The following is a 24,609-nucleotide window of genomic DNA, read 5'->3' on the forward strand; positions in this document are numbered from 1 at the left end:
CACCATGGTGACCCCCCCCCCCCCCCCCCCCCGTTCTTAGACTTCCATTGCATATACACTAATGTTGTCCCAGAGTTTCTGAGTTTTGTTCATGCTTTGAAGATATCTTTTCTGGGACCATTGTTGTGGTGCAGTGGGTTAAGCCTGTGACACCGTCATCACATATCGGAGCACCAATTTGAGTCCCAGCTGCTCCACATCTGATTCAGCTCTCTGCTGGTGCACCTGGGAAAACAGCAGAAGGTGGCCTGAGAACTTGGGCCCCTGCCACTCATCGGGGAGACTAGGATGGAGTTCTGGGCTCCTGGCTTCAGCCTGGACCAGCCCTGGCTGTCGTGGCTATTTGGGGAGTGAACCAGTGGATGAAAGATTTTTTCTCTCCCTCTCTCTCTTTCTCTCCCCTCTCTTCTTGCTTGCTTTGCTTTTCAGAACAAAAAAAAATTTTTTTAATATTTATTTAATCTTTTTTAAAGATATTTATTTATTTACTTGAGAGAGGCATAATTACAGACAGACAGACAGAGAGGGAGAGGGAGAGGGAGAGGGAGAGAGAGAGAGAGAGAGAGAATCTTCCATCTGCAGGTTCATTCCCCAAATGGCCACAACAGCTGGAGCTAGGCTGATTTGAAGCCAGGAGCCAGGAGCTTCTTCCGAGTCTCCTACATGGCCCAAGCACTTGGGCCATCTTTCCTGCTTTTCCAGGCCATCAGCAGGGAGCTGGATCAGAAGTAGAGCAGCCAGGACTCGAACAGGCCCCTGTATGGGATGCTGGCACCACAGGTGGATGCATAACCTACCAGCCCCTTTTCCTCTGTTTTTCAGATTGAATAATTTCTGTTAATCTCTTTTCAAGTTCACTTACTCTTTCCTCTGCCAGCTCAAATCTACTGAACCTCTCTAGTAAATTTTTCATGTGTTTCTGTGTGTTTTTTTAACAGACAGAAATTTCTGATTGGTCCTTCTTAACAAAATCTCTGTTCGGTTTTATTTGTTTGTAAAAACAACTCTCAAAAAAAAAAAAAAAAACTCTTGCTTTAAAAAAAAAAAAGATTTATTTTATTTATTTGAAAGACAGAGTTACAGAGAGAGAGAGAGGTCTTCCATCCACTGGTTCACTCCCCAAATGATCACAATGGCTAGAGCTGTGCTGATCCAAAGCCAGGAGCCAGGAGTTTCTTCTGGGTCTCCCACATGGGTCCAGGGGCCCAAGGACTTCAGCCATCTTCTATTGCTTTCCCAGGCAGTAGCAGAAAGCTGGATTGGAAGTGGAGCAGCTGGGTCTTGAACTGGTACCTATATGGGATGCTGGCACTGCAGGCGGAGGCTTTAACCCACTGCACCACAGCACCAGCCCCTTGTGCTTACTTTTAAACTCTACTTTCTGGAGGGTTGCCCTGTATCTGCATAGCTTAGTGGTCAGCCAGTAACAGGACAGAAGCTGGCCTCCAGAAACCTTAACCTGTCAGACTGCCCTGTGTTGTTGCATATGTGTATAGCTAGGTGAGTGATTTCAGTGTTCAGACTGGCTTGAAGTCTGACTTTTTGCTTTCTACGGAGCCCCTTCTCAACTCTTGCATGTGCATGCAGCCTCAGAGTTAACCAGGGGCATGTGAATAGTTTGGGCCCTCTGGTCTCTGCTCTGTGTTCATGCAGCCTCCCATCAGCCAAAACTCCACTTGCTCTGGTCACTACTGCAGTCCCAGCTAGCAGGCCATGCCGCCTCATAGCTTCTGTTGACATTGCTAGGTGTGGCCATCACCCACCACTCCAAACCAAAGGAGCCCGCCTTCAGCCACAGCTGCCTGCTCGTCCTCATGTTGTTTTGCTCTAGCAGAACCTCCCTAATGAGCTGAGGAAGGAGAAGGGGAACTCTCCCAGGCAGGCATGCTGCAGACTCCCTGTTCCTACTCAACTTGCAGCAGGTTGCCAAACATGAGCATATTTCATACTGAAATGTTGTGTGTCTTCAGTTGGTTTCCAGGGCACCAAATTTGTTGTTGTCTTGATTTTTTTTTTCCTTCAGCACTGGAGTTGCCTTTTTGAGATTTGCTGGCCTCTTTACTTGATTATAGCCGGAAGTGTTGCCTAACAAACACATCTGAGACTTTTATTATGATCTAGCAACCAAACTGGAGAATTTGGAATGTAGAGAGAAGATAAATGCTTTGATTGGAGAAGGACTGTACTCCTGTCAAAACTGTCCAAATAGGCTCCAGTGCTGTGGCACAGCGGTCTAAGCTGTGCCTCAACACTGACATCCCATATGAGCACTGGTTCAAGTCGTGGCTGCTCCACTTCCAAGCTGGCAGTTTGCTAATGGCCTGGGAAAGCAGCGGAGGGTGGCTCAAGTGCTTGGCCCCCTGCACCTTGCACTTGGATGGAGCTCCTGGCTCCTGGCTTCAGCTTGGCCCTGCCTCTGCTTCTACGGCCATCTGGGGAGTAAGGATGGAAGATCTGTCTCTGTCATTCTCCCTTCTAAATAAATAAATCTTAAAAGAAGAAGAAGAAAAATCATCCAAATCGTCCCTTGCAAATTGGTGACCCAGTTGTTTAAGATGGTTAAGGATGATACACGGAATCAACAAGGGACCAGAGCACATGTTATATTTTCCTCCTGCCCTCTGCTGGCAGTCATGTAGATTTTCTTTCTTTCACTATTATTATTTTATTTGAGAGACAGAGACAGCTCTCTCATCCACTGGTTCACTCCTCAAATGCCTTCAATGGCCAGGAAGCTGTCGCCAGGAGCCAGGACTCAAGGTAGGTCTCCCACGTGGGTCATGGGAACCTGACTTACTGAGCTGAGCCATCACTGCTGCCTCCCAGAGTGTGCATTGGTAGGAAGCTGGAACCAGGGGCTGGAGCCAGGGAGTGGACCCAGTTATCCTAATGTGGGACATGGGTGTCCTAACCAGCATCTTTTTTTTTTTTTAATATTTAGTTATTTCAAAGAGAGATATATATAGAGAGGGAGAGACAGAGAAATTCCATCTTCTAGTTCACCAAATACACACCCTTGTAGATTTTCTATTTTGCCTAAACTACTCAGCATTATTGACATTAAACTTCCTATAGTCTTCTAAGTTTGGACTGCCATTGGTGGCTAGTGGTCACAGTAGTTTAGCCTCTGCTGCATGACGTCTGAGTCTTTAATGAATGTTTGTATAATGACATTAACACTGCAGCTAACCCATTCAGTTTTATTTCTTGCTGAGGCCTTCAGTAATTTCATCTTAACCTCATAAAATGCCTCTTATGCTCCCATGCTGTCATATTGGCTAGAGCGGCGCCAATCCAAAGCCAGGAGCCAGGGGCTTCTTCGGGGTCTCCCACGTGGGTACAGTGGTCCAAGGACTTCAGCCATCTTCTACTGCTTTCTCAGGCAGTAGCAGAAAGCTGCAAAGTCCTCTTTCATGTGTTTCATGAAAAAGGAAAGGTTGGTTGCTGCCTCCAAAACATGGGTCTCTCTAAATGTGTTTTCATCAGATTTGTGGTTTGACAGACTTAGCCTTTTCACTTGCATAAACATCATGAAAAAACACAGGTAACTTCTTTCAGCTGCCCTCCAGGTGAGTATCCTGACTGGGGCTTCTGTGGACTTGGCTTACTATGGAAACAGTTCTCGTTTGGAACAGGGGAAGGCAGCGCCTGACTGACAAATGTACCCTGGGACCTAAAGGCCATTGAATTGAGAACTCATTTGCAGGTAGGTTTCCTGGTGAGTAAGAAAATACCCGTTCTTCTTTCTTATCTGGGATTTCCTAAATGATTTTTGGTACCTATAACATAATCAAGCAATAGGCAACTTAAACTGGTAGATGGGTTGTGGTCAGCTTCGTATTTCACTTCAGAAGCTTCTAGGCTAATGTACACACTGACGGCTTTAGGATGGAGAGGCCCATGGACAGCATCTTAACCAAGGGATGCTCCCCAGAGGGAGGACAGCTGAGTTTGCAGACCACCTGCTGGGCTGCCGTGTACACAACACAGGACTTTTGTGCTATTCCTGCCGAGCATTTGGGATGTGGAGCTGATCAGGAGACACAGACGTCCCAATGGAGGAACACTCTACCGAGTAACTTTCCTGCAGTCCTCAAGTATATTAGGGTCAGAGAGGTCAGCAGAAGACTGAAGAATTGCACTGGATTGAAGAAACTGAGGAGGGGTATTATTCAGACAGGTGGTGAAATTTAGGATCTCGGAGTAAACAGTGTATGGGCATTTTCTGTATTGTTTGTGCAACTTTTCTATATATTTTAAATGATTATTTAAAAAATTACAGTGCCTCTTCCTCCAACACCCTCATTCTGGAGTCTTGTATTTTTTCATATTGCAAATGGGAGATGTTTGGCAATTCAAACTCTACCAATGAAGTAAAGCGAAGGCTCTGCCTTTTCCTCTCCAAATTCTATTTCCCAGAGATCACTGTTAATAATTTGGTTTTCCTCTCCAGATTTTACAAATATCCTTGAAGTTTTTGTTTGTTTTACAAAAGCAGGATGCTCTATGTATTATCTGAACTCACTCTTTTTAATGACCACATCCCATAGTACTCTATTTTATGATTATCATTTATCCATTCCTATACTGATGGCATTAGGTAGTTTTCAATTTTTTACTTTTACTAATTGCTATGCATACCTTTTGTCTGAATGTCTCTACCCATTCATGCTAGTACTTCTGAATAGACTTCTAGACAAGGAATTGTTAGAGATCATGATTTTTGCAAGTTTTCCAGTACTGATAGATTGTGCCAAGTTCCCCACCCTCCCCCCCAATTTAATTACTGCCAGTAACAATGGAGGAGACAGTCTCCATTTATCAAGACTATGTGTTAGGAATCCTTGATTTCCCCCTCTCAGAAAGGCAAGACTGGGGACTGTCGGTGGAGTACGCACCAGTACACCACACATTGGGGGTTCCTATTGAAGGGTGAGGGCTTGGGCTCTGGATCAGTCACTTTCTCCAGCCAGTGACCTCTTGTTTTACATGAGGACTTCACCACCTACACTGCAGGGCTGTAGGGAAAGATGAAATACTCCACTCAGACACTCTGGCAAGCATTAGAATTAGGTGAGAGTGAGCAGCTAATGAAGGTGAATGCTGGCCAATGGCAGCAGAGTAAGAAGCCAGTTGTCCAGGGGGGTCCTAGAAACAGGATGTGGGACAGAAGTTCAGACTGTGCAGAGCTCTTGCCATCTTGTTAGGCCTCCACCCTTGCTCAACCCAAAAAGGAAGCAAAAGACCCTGGACTCCATCTCCTTGCTCCCAGCATTTGTTGCTCAGTGCTCCAGCGGCTTGAGCATTTGTTGTCCACCCTGCATCAAAACCACGGGGAGGGCCTGAGGAAAAGAACTTGACTAGTGGCCCCCAGAAGGCCCTGCCTTGCAGACATGGTCTCATCTTCCAGGTAATCAAAGTCTAATCTGTTGAGGAAACTCAGGCCAAGTAAAGCCAGCAGGAGTGAAATGCCCAGGGCCGCTGGCTCTGTCAGGGTGCAAGTCTGTACAAGTCTGTAACAGTTACCCAGTTATTAGTCTTGTGTTCCGCAGAGAGGCGGTGATATTCCTGCAAGAACAGACTACGTTGTCTATGCTGCTTCTTGAATCCCTTGAAGGCTCCAGCAGAGGGTTGTAGTACTCAGGGAATCCATATTGAAATGGATTAAAAAGACACGGTACCTTTGCTTTATTACTTGTTGCAAAGAAAGGAAGCATGGGAAAGCTCAACAGGCTGCCACTGGGCCCCGTTCCTCTAGGAAATGCTGGGCTGCTCGGTACAGGACTTGGCAGGCCCATGTCCTTGGCCATTTCCTGAAGGCCCATGGAAGGTGAGTGAAGGAGCTGCAGTCTTCAGAAGAGGCAGATTTTAGTTTTATTTCAACTGATTAGAGTAGATAATAGGTACAGGATATATTTCTGCAAAAATCACCACCCCAAACACATCATTTATAAAAGTGAATCTGGGAAGAAAAGTTGGCTCTAACGGAATAGGGCTCACACCCCTCTTTGCTCCTCAGTGACCCTGGGTATGCTCTCGCGGACTCAGGTGCAGGCAAAGCAGGAGACTTGAGTTTGCATGACCTGAACTCAAGTCCTGGCTACAAGTTTTAGTAGCTTGTGGTGGGGAGGTCACTCTGTTTCTCAGCTGAGCTCCCTCTCTGGTCAGTCAGGTGCTGCCTCCCGGAGGCACAGAGGCCCATCTGTTGGCATACTGAATGAGCTGGTATGACTTTGGAAAACTCTTGTGCTGCAGCAGAATAATGTGGTAGGGGCTAGAGGGTGGGAAGAAATAGAAAAGCTATGAGAGCAGCATCAAAGACAGGAAGGGCGGGAAGCAGGAAAGAACAGGGTAGGGTAGAGAGGCGGAACCAACAACAGCACAAGAGTCCTGGGCACTGCTTCTGGACAGGGGTCAGGGCTTAGACGATGACACTGATGGCTGAGCTGACTTGCCCGCAGAACTGCACAGAGAAGAGAGTGATCATTAGCCATGGCCTGGAGCTAGTCTTGGAAAAGGAAATCAACACTCAGCCTGATTATCACGACAGCTACCATCTGTATGATTTTAAAACACATAGGATCACGTTGAAAGCCTCTAACTCCTCATCCCATCTTGGGACAGGAGACATGCTGCTGCGGGGACCCCCGGCCTCCAATCTCCAGGGTCCTATCTTCACGTTTCCTTAAGCCACAGAAAACTTGAACCAGGTGGTGTGGTTGTATTCCTCGTCGGGCCTCAGCAGCACAGGAGGGAAGTGGGGCTGTGAAGGGGAAAACAACCCAGGTTACATCATTAGTCACTAGGGGTGTGCTTCTGGGGAACCCGGCCAGTGCAGCTTTGCAACGAGGTAAATAACTCGAGCCAGAATGAAAATCTACTGCATCGCTCAGCACACGTGTTGAAGGCAGCAGAGTGTTGTAAAGTGCAAGGTTCTTCTCGTGGGTTGGCACTGACAGCTGGAGATTAAGGTTACACAGCAACAGATAGGAAGGAAAGACATGGAAGATGTGTCCCGGAGCATGGATGCAGCAAATGCACAGGCGTTGATAAGGAGGAACACTAAACGGAGTCGAGGCTTTGCAGGTACAACACTCGAGCTCTTTTGAAACATGGAAGTATCATGTCAGTGACTTGGCTACGGGTTTTCCGTGTTTATCATGACTTGGGGAAGAGAACCAGCATGGGCTTCTGACTCATACAGACTGACTTGAGTGCTGTGGCCTCTGTCATGTAGTGTGACCTTGGACAAAACACCACTCCGACAAGCCAGCCTGTGGCTTTATTTACCTGGTTGACTGCATTAGGCCAGTTCTGGGTCTCCAGGCAGAAACCAGAGTGCTTGGGATAGACCGCTCCGCCCTTGCCCTTCAGCGTGCCATCCAGGAAGTTGGCCGTGTAAAACTGGACCCCAGGCTGAGTGGTGTACACTTCTAGCACCCGCCCACTTCCAGCGTGCTGCACCCTGGGGATAAAGACAAACCACGCATGAGTGCAGGGCAGAAATGCAGGCGGGGAGGGACAGGAGCTGGGAAGCAGCTTTGAGACATGAGTCAGACCTGGCCGCAGAGCAGGGGCAGGATGTATGCAGGACATAAAAGTAGGAGGAGCACAGTGGAAAATTCTCAAAGCTTCGTGGGCCAGGAAGTGCGTTTTTTTTTTTTTTAAAGATGTGTTTATTTATTTGAAAAGCAGAGTTATAAAGTGAATGAGAGAGAAAGAGAGAGAGAGAGAGAGCGCGCACTTCTATCTGTTGGGTCACTCCCCAAATGGCCACAACAACCAGGGCTGGGTAAGGCTGAAGCCAGGAGCCTGGGACTCCATCTAAGTCTCCCATTTGGGTGCAGGGACCCAAGTACTTGGTCCATCCTCCTCTGCCTTCTCAGGTGCATCAGCAGGGAGCTGGATTGGAAGAGGAACAACTGGGACTCACACCAGAGCAGTCCAGCTCTGGGTTCCCACTGGATACACTGTTTCCTTTGTGTACCACCAGACCTCTCCAGAGGTGTTCCCACCTGGCTGTGCACCCGGTGTCAATGGGATATAGGGGACCGGCGCTGTGACCTAGCGGGTAAAGCCACCGCCTGCAGTGCTGGCATCCCATATGAGCGTTGGTTCAAGTCCCTGCTGTTCCATTTCTGATCCAGCTCTCTGCTATAGCCTGGGAAAGCAGTGGAAGATGGCCCAAGTCCTTGGATCCCTGTACCTGCGTGGGAGACCCTGAGGAAGCTTCTCGCTCCTGGCTTAGGATTGGTGTAGCTTTGGCCATTGTGGCCATCTGGGGAGTGAACCAGCAGATGGAAGACCTCTCTCATTGCCTCTGCCTCTCTGTAACTCTGCCTTTCAAATAAATTAAAAAAAAAAAAAAATGAGATATAGATCAAGAAAGGCCTGGACCTGACAGTCTCAGTACTAGTTAACACACCCCTACCCATGTTGTCCACCAAGAGGTTCAGGGAAAAGAGGCGAGGGAAGAGGAGGCCAGGATTTGCTCAAGAGGGAAGAAGTCAGGAGGGCCTTGTGGGGGTCGGGGCAGTGGGGGAGAGAAATGGGAGGGAGCGGCACGGAGGAGAAAGGTGACTGGGCTTAAAGGACACAGCCAGGCCTTGTGCGGGGGCTCTGAGGTGGAGAAGGTTTGGAAGTTCTTTGTCCAGCAGAGTTTCAGTCATCTGCTGTATTTAAAATCCATTCGTCCTTCCAACGTGTGATGATTGCTAGTGTCAAGCATGGGATTAGCTGTCTGGATAGAGCCAAGGGTTCCCAAAGATGAAATGGCACGAGCGAGGAGAGACAGCGCGACACGAGCATCGCGCAGACTGAGGCCGGAGGTGGTGACAGCTGCAGGAGAACCGTGGCCTTCCCGACTTGCCACAGGAGCAGGCAGGACACAAATCACCAACGGAGAAAGGAGGAAGGGCTCTGCAAGTTCAGCGAAGGAAGAGGTGACTTCAGGCAGGGAGAATTAGGGCTTCTACCAGCAATGGGCTTTCAGGGCTCGCAGAGATTAGGAGAGAGGATGTGGAGTAGGGGGCACGGGGATAATGGAAGGGGATAAGGGGCTAATTGGCATGGGAGCTTTGAAAAGACATGGGATGTGGTATTTGGGCCCCGCAGCATAGTGAAGAAGCACAGAGAAGTTCCTTAAGTAGAAGCTGGTGTCTCCTCTTCCCTACCGAGGTAGTAAGTGAAAAGTTCCCCACCTTGCACAAAAATGTTTTTCTTTGGATCCCTTCAGACAGAAATTGTGGTCAAAACCATTGATGTGGAACTGCTGCAGGTGTTTCCCGAGCTCCACCGGCTTCCTCAGGTCGAATGCAGTTCCTTGCACCGGAGCAACTTCTCCTGGTGGCAGAAAGCAGAAAGCGGAGGTGGCGACTGCCCAGACCAGTGAGCACCTGCAGCATCCCAGGGACCTCACCCTCCCCACTTGGCAAAGGAGACGGGAGCCTGGATTCTAGGAAGGAGAATGAACTCCTGGATTTCTTAATTAGAGTGTGCTGTGGACTGCAAACATGCGGTGGCCATAACATTCAGAGGCCGTCAAGTGTGAAAACGTATAAAAGCAAGGCAGCACACGATTTCCATCAAAGAGTGACGTCGTCCCAATCATTCAGTCTCCTTCCTGACCTTCCTTGCCTCCGGCTGAATTATCTCAAAGCTCAGAACCAAGCACTAGCACCAGGCACGGCTAAGCCGTCACTAAGAAAGTCCCGAGCAGAGTGATTCTCGTACCATCGGGGGCCCTTGTTAGCCAATGACAACCATGCTGCCCCAAGCAGCTCGCCATCAGCCTGGGGACACACTCCAGACCACAGCGGGAGCTGTTACAAAGAACCCAGGAACAAGTGGCTTAAGTGGCAAACAGGGTTGTATGAGCACTCTGCCTGTGCCCGTGTAGACTCAGTATTCAGGGAAGCGGTGTGTCTCCCGGAGTGATTCCTGGGGGAACTGTAGATGGGCGAGCGCTGCTCCTTCTTGGGAGCAGTCAGATTCGTCAGGCTTGCATGTACTATATTTGTCCTTGTCAAGGTGGCCATCAGGAACCTCTTCACAGTGGTGTGCAGGGGAGGTCAGTCCTGAGGGAGGACACTGCAGTTTGGTGACCTTCAACTCAAAGGGGAACGCATAGGAGGAACCTGGACAGGATTCCATTCTTGGTCATTACACAACCAATATCTAGTTGAGAACATCCCTTCGGGGTCGGTGCTATGGTGTAGTACCGGGTCACGCTTCTGCCTGCAATGCCACCATCCCATATGGGTGCCAGTTCAAGACCAGGCTGCTCCACTTCTGATGCAGCTCCCTGTTAATGCACCTGGGAAAGCAGTGGAAGATGGCTCAAGTCCTTGGGCCCCTATACCCATGTGGGAGACCCAGATGAAGCTCCAGAATCCTGGCTTTGGCCTGTTCCTGTCCTGGCTGTTGTGGCCATTTCGGGAGGGAACCAGTGGATGGATGATATCTGTCTCTTTGTCTGTCTCCCTCTCTCTCTGTAACTCTGCCTTTCAAATAAACAAATAAATCTTTTAAAAAAATCCCTTCGTGATGTAAAGAACTCAAGGATGGGGTCTGGCGATGTGGTACAGTGATCTAAGCTGCTGCCTGAAATGCCAGTATCCAATATTGGAGCACTGGTTCGAGTCCCAGCCGCTCCACTTCTAATCCAGCTCCCTGCTAATGCACCTTGGAAGGCAGCAGAGGATGACCCAAGTCCTTGGGCCCCTGCTGCCCATGTGGGAGTTCCAGATGGAGTTCTGACTGTTGTGACCATTTGAGGAGTGAACCAGCAGATAGAAGATCTCTCTCTCTCCTTCTATCACTCTGCCTTTCAAATACAGAATCTTCAACAAAACAAAAAGAAATGAACAAAATTCAATGATGTCAAGACCGGAAGGGTTCTCAGAGCTTGTCCGGTCCAGATAGCTCCTGTAATAGATGAGGAAGCAGAGGCTCACGTAACTTGCTGTCATTAACCAACAACCTATGATTTTCCTTTACTGTATTTCATCCATCTAAGACACTTTTTAAAAAAGATTTATTTATTTACTTTGAAAGTCAGAATTACAGAGAGAGGGGGAGATTTTCCATCTTCTGGTTCACTCCCCAGATGACCATCCTAGCCAGTGCTGGGCCATGCTGGAGCCAGGAGCCAGGAGCTTCATTCGTCCAGGTCTCCCATGTGGGTGGTGGGAGCCCAGACACTTGGGCCATCTTCTGCTGCTCTTCCCAGCCCATTAGCAGGGAGCCCATATGGGATGCCTGTGTCCCAGGCACTGGCTTTACCTGCTACACTACAACAACGGCCCAAAGACAGTTATTTTCACATTTTAAAATCTCTGGGGGTTGGCACTGTGGTGCAGTGGGTTAACACCCTGGCTTGAAGCGCCAGCATCCCATATTGGTGTCAGTTTGAGACCCAGCTGCTCCACTTCCAATCCAGCTCTCTGCTATGGCCTGGGAAAGCAGTAGAAGATGGCCCAAGTCCTTGAGCCCCTGCACCTGTGTGGGAGGCCCGGAAGAAGCTCCTGGTTCCTGGCTTCGGATCAGTGCAGCTCCAGCCGTTGCGGTCAACTGGAGAGTGAACCAACAAATGGAAGACCTCTCTCTCTCTCTCTCTACCTCTCCTCTCTCTGTGTAACTCTGACTTTCAAATAAATAAATAAACCTTAAAAAAAAAATCTCTGGAGCTATCCCATGGTTTAACTGGCATAGCTTTTTCTTTCTTCGTGGTACATACAATAATGGTGAACTTTATAATTGCTGGCATCTTAGAGTTGATAAAATGTGTAAAAATAGCTTGCCATCTTTTCTGTTTTAATAAAAACCAGTTAAAAAAAAAAAGTACAGGGCTTTGAGGCAAAAAAGAGGAATGGGGCTGATTGTGTGAATCCCCTCAACAGGAGGCTCAGGGAAGGGCTGGTCTCGGCAGAGTCCTCCTGCGACATTTGCCAAAAGGCTGGGACGCGGGCTGACCGTCCGCCGGAATGCAGCCACTCTCCTTTCTCACCTTTCATTCTCTTCCTTTCAGTTCTGTTCTTCCCCAGACACGGGACGAGCTATTTCAGAGGACACAAATTTCTTAAATTGAGCTGGTAAGAAAGCCTAGACAATGTGAGGAAGCCTGCAGCGCAAACCAGTGGGTTACTTTTTTTTTTTTTTTTTTTTTTTTTGGAATTTTTAAACGAAAGGCAGAGAGACACAGACAGACAGACAGACAGAGAGCTCCCATCCTCTGGTTAACTCTGCAAATGCTAGCAACAGCCAGGCAGGGCCGGGCCGGGATGAAGCCAGGAAGAACTCAATTTGCGTCTTCCACAGGGATGGCAGGGACTCAAGGACTGCAGCCATCACCTGTTGCCTCCCAGGGCGGGCACCATCAGCAAGTTGGAACCAGGAGCATAGCCAGGACTGGAAGCCAGCACTCCCAATATGGGGCACGGCCCATCCCAAGTGGCATCCTAACTGCTGTGCCAAATGCCTACAGCAGACCTGTCCTTGAAAGTATGCTAGGGCCAGAGCAGTGAACTTGAGAGCATTCACCGAGTCCTTCTAACATGTATTAAACACTTACTGTATGCCAGGGATTCTGATACCCAGGGAGACTACATGGAGGCTGGAGGAGGAACCAGACAGAGGAGCAGTTCACAGGCACTGAGTGTGGAGGGAATTCCAGCGGGGACAGCCACAGGGAGGAGACCAGCAGTGTGGCCATGCTGGCTGAGAGGGGAGATGTCATGGATGACACTGTAGTGGTCGAGTGAGGAGCTATCATTTTAGACTGAATTCGTGAGGGAGGCTGAAGGAGATTCCATGTGGAGGTCACAGTTGGAGGACACAGTGATAGGATGTATGTGTGTGCAAGTTGTGTGTATGTGTGTGTGTGTAGAAAGAAAGGTGGAATGACTACATGAGTAAGGAAGGAGGTAAAAATTAGGTTATGGAGGGGCCAGCGCTGTGGCATAATTAGGTTAAACATTCATCTGTAGCGCCAGCATCCCATATGGGTGCTGGTTCAAGTCCTGGCTGCTCCTCTTCCGATCCAGCTCTCTGCTATGGCCTGGGAAAGCAGTGCAAGATGGCCCAAGTCCTTGGGCCCCTGCACCCATGTAGGAGACCCGGAGGAAGCTCCTGACTCTTGGCTTCGGATCGGTGCAGCTCTGGCTGTTGTGGCCATCTGGGGAGTGAACCAGCAGAAGGAAAACCTCTCTCTCTGTCTCTACCTCTCTCTGTAACTCTGTCTTTCAAATAAATAAAATAATTTTTTTTAAAAGAAAGAATTGCAGAGACAGAGGAGGAGGGAGAGAGAGGATGAGATTTCCCATCCACCTGTTCACTCCCCACATAGCTGCAATGATCAGCACTGGGCCAGGCCAAAGCCAGGAGCCAGGAAGTTCATCTGGGTCTCCCACGTGGGTTCAGGGGCCCACACACTTGTGCCATCTCCCACTGCTTTCCCAGGCCAAAGCAGAGAGCTGTAGCTGAGACACAAACCGGCTTTACCCACTATTCCACAACAGCTGCCCCTACTTCAGAGTCTTAAACAATGACATAGTTTAGTCCTTTTTCTTTTTCTTTCTTTCTTTTTTTTAATTTGAGAGGTAGAGTTACAGAGAGAGAGAGGGAGAGACAGAAAGAGGGATCTTCCATCCAATAGTTCACCCCCCAAAATGGCCGCAATGGCAGGAGCTGGGCCAATCTGAAGTCAGGAGCCAGGAGCTTCTTCTGGGTCTCCCCTGCAGGTGCAGGGGCCCAAGCACCTGGACCATCTTCTACTGCTTTCCCAGGCCATAGCAGAGAGCTGGATTGGAAGAGGAGCAGCCGGAACACAAACTGGCATTCGTATGGGATTCCGGCTCCACAGGTGGAGGCTTAGCTAACTATGCCACAGTACTGGCCCCACAGTTTAGTTCTTGAAAAAATTTTTCTTATTGTCCCAGAGCTGTATCCTATATTTTCAAGGTAAGTATGAATGCTGGGTAGTTAACATACTCTTTTGAAGTGATAATCACTTTTTCCTTTTATGTAGTCAGATGAAAAGATTTTAGGAACTTGGTTTCTACTATTTTTAGGAGAGCTGTAGCATGCAAAGGAGCTGAAATCACAGGAGGCTAAGAAAAATCAGGAAATGGTACCTTCCCACTACAACGATCAAGCAAAAGGAGAACCGACTGTGGTCATCTGAAGCGCTGGTTCTGCTTTTGTGAGTTCCTAAATGCTGAGAGGGAGAACAGATCTTTGGGGAAAATAGAATAATCCTTTGCTCAAACTCAGAGCTGCTGTTTGGAAGTGTGGTCTTCTTGGCGTATGACCACTGGGGTCCTTGAGCTCACATGGAGCTTTGCAGGTATGTGAGGGACACAGCTCCCAGGGCTGGGGGCTGGGTGTCCCCGATTCAACCAAGGCACTTTGGGAAGCACACAAAAGAATCCCTTCTCTTTTGCCAGAGTCGGGCTTAGGGGAAAACAAAAACAAAAACAAAAACAGTATTATTCTTTCTGAAAACACCTTAAAAAGCAATTATTTCCTTTGCCCTGGTTCTTCTTTCACACACAAAAATTTTTGAATGGAAAATATTTTTTTTATTTGACAGATTTAGACAGTGAGAGAGAGAGAGAGAGAGAGAGAGAGAGAGGAAGGTCTTCCTTCCGTTGGGTCACCCCCCAAAAGGCCGCTATGGCTGGCGCTATACCGATCCAAAGCCAGGAGCCAGGTGCTTCCTCCTGGTCTCCCATGTGGGTGCAGGGGCCAAGGACCTGGGCCATCCTCCACTGCTCTCCAGGCCACAGCAGAGAGCTGGACTGGAAGAGGAGCAACCGGGACTAGAACCCGGCACCCATATGGGACGCTGGCACCACAGGTGGAGGATTAACCAAGTAAGCCACGGTGCCAGCCCCAGCCTTATTTTTTTAAGATTTATTTATTTATTTGAAAGTCAAAATTACAAAGAGAGAAGGAGAGACATCTTCCATCTACTGATTCACCCCTCAGATGGCCACAACAGCCGGGGCCAGGAGCTTCATTCAGGTCTTCCTTGTGGGTGCCAGGGGCCCAAGCACTTGGGCCATCTGCTGCTGCTTTTCCCAGGCACATTAGCAGGGAGCTGGATCAGAAGTGGAGCAGTGGGACATGAACTGGTGCCCATAGGGGATGCCAGTGTTGCAGGTGGCAGCTTTACCTGCTATGCCACACAATATTGGTCCCCAAGCCCTCATTGTCAATTGCATTCTTCATCATTATAAAATAGCCTCTGTCATGGAATTCAGGGATTTCTGTGCTGAAATCAGCCTTACTAATACTAAGATTGAGACTGTTTTGGCTTGCACTTGCTTGGTTTGCTTCACATTCTTACATTTTTCAACTTTGAGTCATTTGGCTTGTACATAGCATTCCACTTGCTTTTGCTTTAGGGTTCAGTCTGAGACTTTAGCAGGGCACTTACGGCATTAAATCCAGCACGTTTACACACATGATAAGTGCTCTTGGTTCGGTCATACTTCATAGTATGCTTTCTGTGTTTATTACTTCTGTTACTTTAAAAAAAATCTTATACTGTATAGTCTGTTTTTGCTTGTGTGTGTGCTTGACTTGTATGTTTGTTTAAGTGGTTACATTTCTCTGTATAAGTGGCTTCAGTGTAATAAATTTAATTCTCTTTTTCTCAGCAGAATCTGTTCTGAACTTCTGCCCATCCTCCCTTCTCCCCTTTCCTCTTTGCTTTTCGGTTTCTGACATTTTCAACTGCAGGTAGTCTGAGGCATTTTTGTTCCCCAGTAGGTGGTGCTAGAAACACTAGAAACACGAGAGAAAGAACTTGCTCCACAAAGTCCTGGAAACCCAGATGGGTTCTGGTGATAGGCGCTAGGTGGACGGCTCATTTACGATCTGCTGAGCTGGAGGTACCTTCATACCCCAAGCCTCCAACCCAGGTCTAATTCTACCCTTTTGTCAATCAAAACGTCCTCTTTCCTGGGATGCACTGGCACCTCTGGGACCTGGATGGGGATGGGGACGGGGGAGACACCATAGGAATACGGAAATAAGTTCCACGTGGAATTTTATGCAGATATCACAAAGCTCCCAGGTGGCTTTATGTCTGCTGAGTCACCCACCCCCCACCTCATAAAAGCAGGTACAGGGAGGTGTTTCCCCAACTTCTCCTTCTGGGCCCACAACCCACTTACGACAGGTATCTCTATGTGGGGCAACCCATGCTCACGTGTGTGTGTGTGTGTGTGTGTGTGTGTTCCCTTTCATACCTTTTAAATCAAACCATCATTTTGGGCACCTTATACATGCCTGCACTTAGAATGCTTCTCCAGGCACAAGGCAAGAGCCTGGGACAAAAACTAAACCCCACTCTCCAACAGCCCTGGAAGAATTAATGGTTGAACTTCTTGGATTTCTTTCTTTCTTTTTTTTCTTTTCTTTTTTTTTTTTCTGACAGGCAGAGTGGACAGTGAGAGAGAGAGACAGAGAGAAAGGTCTTCCTTTTGCCGTTGGTTCACCCTCCAATGGCCGCTGCGGCTGGCGCGCTGCGGCTGGCGCACCGCACTGATCCGATGGCAGGAGCCAGGTACTTATCCTGGTCTCCCATCGGGTGCAGGGCCCAAGCACTTGGGCCATCCTCCACTGCACTCCCTGGCACAGCAGAGAGCTGGCCTGGAAGAGGGGCAACCGGGACAGAATCCGGCACCCCACTCGGGACTAGAACCCGGTGTGTCGGCGCCGCAAGGCAGAGGATTAGCCTAGTGAGCCACGGCGCTGGCCGAACTTCTTGGATTTCTAAGGTCAGAGGTCAAATCCTGGCTGGTAGTGACCCACCTGGGTATGTTTGCCCTGTGAAATTTGTATCACTAGTCACTTCCAAGATTGACTTTGAAAAAGGTAAAAAGTGTTCCTTTATGAAACAATTACTTGGGGAAAAAGCAGCACCTATTCTCGTGGGCTCCAGGTTCTAATCTTACCCACCCACATTCTGCAGGGTAATTTGTTACACTTTCCTCCCTGAGCTCTCAGTATTTAACTCCTCCTTAAGGCCATAGTCACTGAGTGAGACTGCCCAGGTCACTCAAGATTGATGATAATTGTTTCCCTTAAAGCATGCATGTAGGCAGAAGATTCGAAGAACAAAGAAAGCCACAGACTTTCCATGAAGGAAAGACACAGGGCACATCGCAGGTCTGTTTTGCTGATATTGTGCAATCTACAAATCAAAGTTCATTTCAACTTTTCCTCTGTCCAACCAAGTTGCTACTATTTGCTGCCTTACAAATTATATGGAAATAGCCTGGAACTCCATCTGGGTCTCTCATGTGGGTGGCAGGGGCACAAGCACTTGAGCCATCATCCGCTGCTTCCCAGGAATCTGGATCAGAAGTGGAGTAGCTGGAGCTCGAACTGGCACTCTGATACAGGATGTGGGTGTCCCAAGTGGTGGCCTACCTCACTTGTGCCACACGCCCATCCCTATATGGAAATACTTGATCAATGATATGCCTGAACATCTTCAGGAGGATGGCAGAAACAAATAAGAGCTCCAGACTGAAGATATAGCTGAACAGAGGCTAAAGAGATTAAGATTTAAGGAATGGCAGAGAAACCATGACTTAAAATTAGGAATGTAGGATAATTCCAAAAAGATAATTTTTGCCAAATGAGAAGGGAAAAAAGAGAGGGTTCCAATATATCCTTCCTAGTCACCTGCCCTGACATACCCCCTCACGGGCTTAGTGATCAGGTATATAGAACGTGTGGAATTTGTCTTTGGGACCTTTCTCATAACCACGTGTCCCCTGTGCCCACCCTACTCCGGCAAAGTCCAACTGATCATTTAAGAGTACAGTACTCTTGGGGTGGGTGAATCAAGCAGTGTTTATGATGGGATGTCCTCATCCCCTATCAGAGTGCCTGGTTCTGGTCTCAGCTCCTTTGCTTCCATCCACCTTCCAGCTTCCTGCTAATGCACACCCTCGGGGGCAGCAGGTGGGGATTCAAGTCCGTGGGTCCCTGCCACACACATGCAAGATTTGGAGTGAGTTCCAGGCTCCTGACTGCAGCCTGGCCCAGGCTTGGCTGCTGCTAGCATTTGGGGAATAAACCACCAGATGGGAGCTTTCTAATCTTCTCTGTCTCTCAAATAAATAAAATGAATACAAATTAAGAGCACTGTATTCTTTAATATAATTTGCTCTATGGAAGATTCTAACCTCCACAGCCAGAACTGACCCCTTTAGATACTTTGTTCCCATGGTACTTAGAGCGGACTTTCCCCAAACCATTCGTCACATAATAGAATAACTATGGGATTATACCAAGCTGTTTGCCTGTAAGGAGGAGGCGTTGTAAAGGGCAGGAATTGTGCCCTGTTCATCTCTGTACTCTTCGGACATGAAGCAGAGCCTTTCCTGGGTTGAAAAACTTATGGGGGCCGCACTGTGGTGCAGCGGATTAACACCCTGGCCTGAAGTGCTGGCATCCCATATGGATGCCGGTTCAAGTCCTGGCTGCTCCACTTCCCATCCAGCTCTCTGTTATGGCCTGGGAAAGCAGTAGAAGATGGTCCAAGTGGGAGACCCGGAGGAAGCTCCTGGCTCCTGGCTTTGGATTTGTGCAGTTCTGGCTGTTGTGGCCATCTAGGGAGTGAACCAGCGGATGGAAGACCTCTCTCTCTCTCTCTCTCTCTCTCTCTCTCTCTCCTTCTCTCCCTCTCTCCCTCTCTCCTCTCTGTGTACCTCTGACTTTCAAGTAAAATAAATAAATCATTAAAAAAAAAAGAAAAACTATGAATGAGTGAAAAATAAAATAAAAACAACAGGGCAAGTGTGAGTGCTGCAGCATCCGTGAGAAAGTCAGATGAAAGACCTAGAAATGCCCTGTGGGGCTGTCTCACGCGGCAGCTGACAGGACCTGCCAGGGGTGGCCCAGGTCCACAGAGTCAGTCCCTGGGCTCTACCCAGGCACTTCCCATCTCGCTCTGCGGCGTCTGACTTGGCAGCTCGGGCACGTCCACGCCTCTCCCTGGTGCTCTCGGTTTTTCTCACTGAGAACCTGGAAGGTGAAGCTGCAGTTCTCCTAACTGTGGTCTGCATATGTAGGTTTGTGCTTTGGGGCTAAGAATAGAAAGAGTCAAAATAGCAGGGCTGAGGGTTCAGAAAGTGAAGCAGAAATGCAAAGGTGCTCTCACAGAGGGTGCCGCATCATCCACCTTGAGATCTGCAGCCACTACAAAGAAGCTCAGGGTTGGCAAGTGAGTGTACAAGGTCTGAGCAGCAAAGCCCTGCAAAAGGGGGACCCTGGCCCGAAGGTGTGGGCTTCTTGCTCAGGGGCAGAGGAGTGGCTCACACCAGCATTTCTGCTTCTCCCTTTCAGACAGCATGAGATTGACAGCATGTGCGAAGGGGCAATGATAAGGATGGACTGCTAATCCAGGGGTGGGGGAGAGGAAGTGAGGTCCTGAGGGGGTGAGGAGCAGTGAACGGGTCGTGGGATTCAGGGACCGCAGATTCTTGTGGCGGTGAATTATTAGAACTGAAAGACAGATGTCTTTTTGAAATTATTTTAAGCAGTTAAAAGGCAGAGAGAGAGAGAGAGAGAATGGAGGGACCTTCCATCTGTTGGTTCACTCCCCACATGCTTGCAATAGCCGAGGCTGGGCTAAGCCAAAAGCAGCCAGTCTCCCACATGGGTGACAGGGACCCAAGTATCTGAGCCATTACTGCTGCCTCCTAGGGTGTACACGAGCAGGAAGCTGGACTCAGAAGCAGAGCTGGGACTCTGACACGAGATGCGGGTGTTCCAAGCAGCACCCAACTGCTGTACCAAACGCCCATTGAGAGACCTCTTAAATAGAAATCATGGAAGGCTACCAGGAGAGATAATGACAAGGTCAAAGGTACAGCCCTGTGACCAGCGAGGGCTTCCCAACATTCCAGATCTCTGCCAGGAGGGCTTGGATCTTCCTCTCTGTTGGCATTCTTGACAGAGTTATAAGTTCCCTGCACCCTGCAAGTAAACACCCACTGCTTCACGAAATCCACCCGCCTTGATTCATATCATCCATTTTTTGTGCATTTTTGTGCATTTTCAATGCACCAGCATCAAACTGAGCTCAGGAAGCCCAGGCTCTGGTGGAAGAAGACAGTTTTAAGAAATAAGCCTGGGCCCGGTGCTGTGGCACAGCAGGTTAAAGCCCCGGCCAGCAGCGCCAGCATCCCATATGGGTGCCGGTTTGTGTCCTGGCTGCTCCTCTTCTGAACCAGCTCCTTGCTAACGCACCTGGGAAAGCAGCAGAAGATGGTCCAAGTGTTTGGGTCTCTGCACCCACGTAGGAGACTTTGAAGAAGCTCCTGGCTCCTGGCTTCTGCCCAGCCCAGCCCTGGCCATTGTGGCCATCTAGGGAGAGAACCAGTAGATGGAAGACCACCCCCCGCCCTGCCTCTCTGTAGCTCTGCCTTTCAAATAAATAAATAAATATATCTTAAAAAAAGAAAGAAGGAAGGCTTTGTGGGAAACCCAGTGAGCATGGCATTCACAAGGTGCTGGCAGAGCAGGGAGCAGCAGCTGACTCAGCCATGGGGTCAGGAAAGGCTCCACTGAGACAGGAGCCTCGCCTTGAAGGACGGATCAGGATTGGTTACCGGCCAAGGTGCAGGCCACAGCCGGCGCAGGAACGGATTCCTGCACTTGTGTGTTCTACCTGGGGCAGAACAAGACACAGGGCCAATAGGCTCCCGGCTCTGACTTCATCGTGTTTGGACAAGAGACATCAGAAACAGGGCTGAAGGTCAACTGATTCTGGGGAACCCCCATCAAACACTGACTCCAGTGAAGTGGGTTTTGCTCATGCCTAGGCATGAGCATTCTCTCAGCATCCTCCTCATTCTCGCAGCACATACATACATGTGAAAGACACAGAAGCTGTGCAGGCAGTGTGGCGCAACGTGTTAAAGCCCTGGCCTGTAGTGTCGGCATCCCATATGGGCACCGGTTCAAGTCCCGGCTGCTCCACTTCCGATCCAGCTCCTTGCTAATGTGCCTGGGAAAGCAGTGAAAGGTGGCCCATGTGCTTGGGCCCCTGCACCCAGGTGGGAGACCCAGAAGAAGCTCTTGACTTTGGATCAGCCTAGCTCCAGTCGTTGGGGCCATCTGGGGAGTGAACCAGCAGATGACGATCTTTCTCTCTCTCTCTCTTTCTCTACCTCTCTCTGTAACTCTGTCAAATAAAATAAATCTTAAAAAAAAAAAAGACACAGAAGCTTGTCGGAATGTGAGCAAATCAACAGCTCTCAGAAACTTCAGGAAAACGAAGCACCAGAGAAAGATAGCTCAGAAAATGGGGCTGATGAGGCCAACTCCATCCTCCTGGGTTTCACTGGGTCTCAGAAGTCATGCTCGCCTGTGACTGTGATCAGCCTGCCAGGGCATCCTGCCTACCTGCTTGTCAGTCAGATCAACAGAAAGGACTTTAGAGTCAGGCAGGCCCGGGTTTAGATCCTGGCTTTCTGTGCTGTAAATATCCCAGAGCCTTGATTTTCTCATCTGTAAAATGGGGACCACCAGAGATCAGGCATGATTGCGGATGCTAAATGAGATAAGGCAGGGAGAGTGCTCAGCACTTACCCAGCGCAGGGGCAGACTCTGCAATACGCTGCTGCTGTGAACGGGAGCAGAGGGAAACCAACAAATCAACTCCGCAGGTAGGGAAACCTGATGAGAGACTTTCACTCCACCAATTACTTTCGTTTTTCAGTTTTGTGTAGGTTCCTTAACCTTTCCAGTTTTCAGTTTCTTTAACTGAAGCGCAGGGTTAACACCTGTTACAAAGGGTATGTCAGTGGACTAATACGTGCTTAGTGCAGTGTCTGGCATTTATTCAACATTCAGTAAGTGGTGGTGATGAGGATGATGATGTTAGTGGTAATATTAATAGTCAAAACTCACAAAGCTCTTACTAAATGCCAGGAACTGTTCTAAAGTACTTTACACGTATTATCTCTTTATTTAGGCTTCACAACCAATGAAGTCGTGCAATTCTTTTGTTGTTGTTGTTTTTTAGAAGATTTATTTATTTTGAAAGTCAGAGTTATAGAGAGGGAGAGACAAAGAGATCGCCATCTGCTGGTTCATTCCCCAGATGCCCACAACAGCCCAGGGCTGGGCCAGGCTGAAGCCAGGAGCCAGGAGCTTCATCCTGGTTTCCCATGTGGGTGCAGGGGTCCAAACACATGAGCCACTTTCTGGTGTTTTTTTTCCAGGCCACTAGCAGGGAGCTGGATCAGAAGTGGAGCAGCCAGAATAGGAACTGGCACCCATATGGGATGGTGCAGACAGAGGATGTACCTGCTACAACACAGTGCCAGCCCTGGTGGTCCAGTTCTTACCTTCATTTTACACATGAGTCCTATAGAACTTAAGTAGGTTGTCCAGGATCACAGAACTGGTAGACTCTTACCTGGGCAGTCGATTTGAGTCTATGCCTTAAACCACTGATTTCCTGAGGATTATGTGAAAATCATCTCAGTCAACAGCCACTGAAGGTCACGCCAAGGACCTTCACTAAGGTCTCAAGTACTTTCTGTTTCTGGCTGGAGCTCCTCTGCCTGCCCCATAAGTTTTCATGGCATGTGGGGGTGACCGCTGCCCAAGATCAGGTGCATTGCTAAGGCCAAATGCTGTTCTATGAGAACCAAGATGGCCTTCCCTGGATCCTTCACTGGGCTCAGTCTGCCGACGGCAGCTGACTGTCCTGGCATGAGAGGGACAGCTCTTCTCCTGGCCACACCGACAGGCAGCATTTGGAGTCTGCTTGCTGATTTCACAGGGGAACACTATGGGAGGAAGGAGTTTCTTACACTTGCTTTGCTGCTTCATAGCCCTCCAAGCAGGCTCTAGCAATGGCGGTGTGATCAGGGAAGAGAGGCTGATGGCAGTCCCAGGGCCTCCTGCTCTCCTCCAAGATTCCCAAGGCTCCCGCAGTCACAGTTCACAGGAAGCCAAGAAGAGCACTTGGGGGGGGGGGGGAGTATTGTAGTATTGTAGCGCAGCAGGTTAAGCCACCACTTGTGATGTTGGCATCCATTACCAGAGTGCTGGTTCAAGTCCCAGTTGCTCCATTTCCAATCCAGATTCCTGGTAATGCACTTGGGAAGGATACAATGGCCCAACTACTTGGGCCAGTTGGAAAACCATGATGGAGGTTCTGGCTCTCAGCTTCAGCCTGGATCAGATCTGGTGGTTGCAGCCACTTGCAGAGTGAACCAGTGGATGGAAGATTTTCTCTCTCTCTCCTCTCTGTGTCACTCTGCCTTTCAAATAAATTCAATCTTTTTTTGTTATTTATTTATTTATTTGAGAGGCAGAGAGAAAGAGAGACAGAGAGAAAGAGAGAGAGCGAGAGAGAGAGAAAGAGAGAGAGAGAGAGAGAGAGAGAGAGAGTCTTCCATCCACTGGTTCATTCCCTAAATGGCTGCAATGGCCGGAGCTGTGCCAATTTGAAGCCAGGAGCCTGGAGCTTCTTCCAGGTCTCCCATGCAGGTGCAGGGTCCCAGGGACTTGAGCCATCTTCTACTGCTTTCCCAGGCCATAGCAGAGAGCTGGGTTGGAAGTGGAGCAGCCGGGACTAGAACTGGTACCCATATGTGATGCCAGCACTACAGGTGGCAGCTTTACCCACTATACCACAGTCTCGGCCCAATAAATTAAATCTTTAAAAAAGAATAAGGGGTTGGGGCCAGTGCCCTGGCTCACTTGGTTAATCCTCCGCCTGTGGCACTGGCATCCCATATGGGTGCTGGTTCTAGTCCCGGTTGCTCCTCTTCCAGTCCAGCTTTCTGCTGTGGCCTGGGAAGGCAGTAGAGGATGGCCCAAGTGCTTGGGCCCCTGCACCCGCATGGGAGACCAGGAGGAAGCACCTGGCTCCTGGCTTCGGATCGGCACAGCTCCGACCGTTGCGGCCATCTGGAGAGTGAACCAACAGAAGGAAGACCTTTCTCTCACTGTTTGTAACTCTGTCAAATAAATAAAATTAAAAAAAAAAAAAAGAATAAGGGGATCAGCATTATAGCATACCTGGTTTAATCCACTGCCTGAATTTTTTGCTGGTATCCATATGGGTACCAGATCAAGTCCCGGATGCTCTACTTCCGATCCAGCTCCCTGCTAATGCGCCTGGGAAGGCAGTGGAAAATGGCCCAAGTCCCTGGTTCCCTGTTACCCTTATAGGAGACCCAGAAGAAGCTTCTGGCTCTTAGCTTTGGCCCAGCACAGCCCTGACCCTTGTGGCCATTTGGGGAATGAAGCAGTAGGATTAAAGATCTCTCTCTCTCTCTCTCTCTTTTTCTCCCTCTTTCTGTAAATCTGCCTTTCAAATACATAAATAAATAAATCTTAAAAAAAATAAAAACACCAGGGACAGGTGGTAGATACCCTGGCCTGTGAAAAGGACAAGTAATGAAACACAGCTACGTTATGGTAATAGCCAGGGTCAGAGACCAGATCCAGGAAAGGAGACAGGGGCAAATCAGTCCAGCCTCTCTGGTCAGTTGGCACAGCTGCCATGAAATGGCTTTCCATGAGGCACTTAGCTACTATAACCTCCAGCAGCCCTTCCCC

The 24,609-nt window shown here is 48.9% G+C and overlaps 1 protein-coding gene across 2 annotated transcripts in view; it reads right to left on the bottom strand.

The window, feature by feature from the left end:
* Positions 1-5,851: 5,851 nt before the first annotated feature.
* GALM (galactose mutarotase) overlaps positions 5,852-24,609 on the bottom strand; it is a 57,709-nt gene continuing 38,951 nt past the window's right edge. Inside the window, exons 5-7 of one of the 2 annotated variants that reach the window (XM_089326537.1) lie at positions 9,201-9,342; positions 7,291-7,465; positions 5,852-6,274 (exon numbers count right to left, since the gene is read on the bottom strand). In XM_089326537.1, coding sequence (XP_089182663.1) covers positions 6,110-6,274; positions 7,291-7,465; positions 9,201-9,342 — 482 coding nt within the window. In that variant the 3' untranslated portion in view covers positions 5,852-6,109. Of the gene's footprint in view, positions 6,764-7,290; positions 7,466-9,200; positions 9,343-24,609 lie in introns of both variants that reach the window. The other variant, XM_002709910.6, reaches the window with a different exon arrangement.

The sequence above is a fragment of the Oryctolagus cuniculus genome, chromosome 2 (assembly GCF_051225735.1).
Source record: "Oryctolagus cuniculus isolate XC-2025 breed Fujian yellow rabbit chromosome 2, ASM5122573v1, whole genome shotgun sequence".
NCBI classification, from domain to species: Eukaryota; Metazoa; Chordata; class Mammalia; order Lagomorpha; family Leporidae; genus Oryctolagus; species Oryctolagus cuniculus.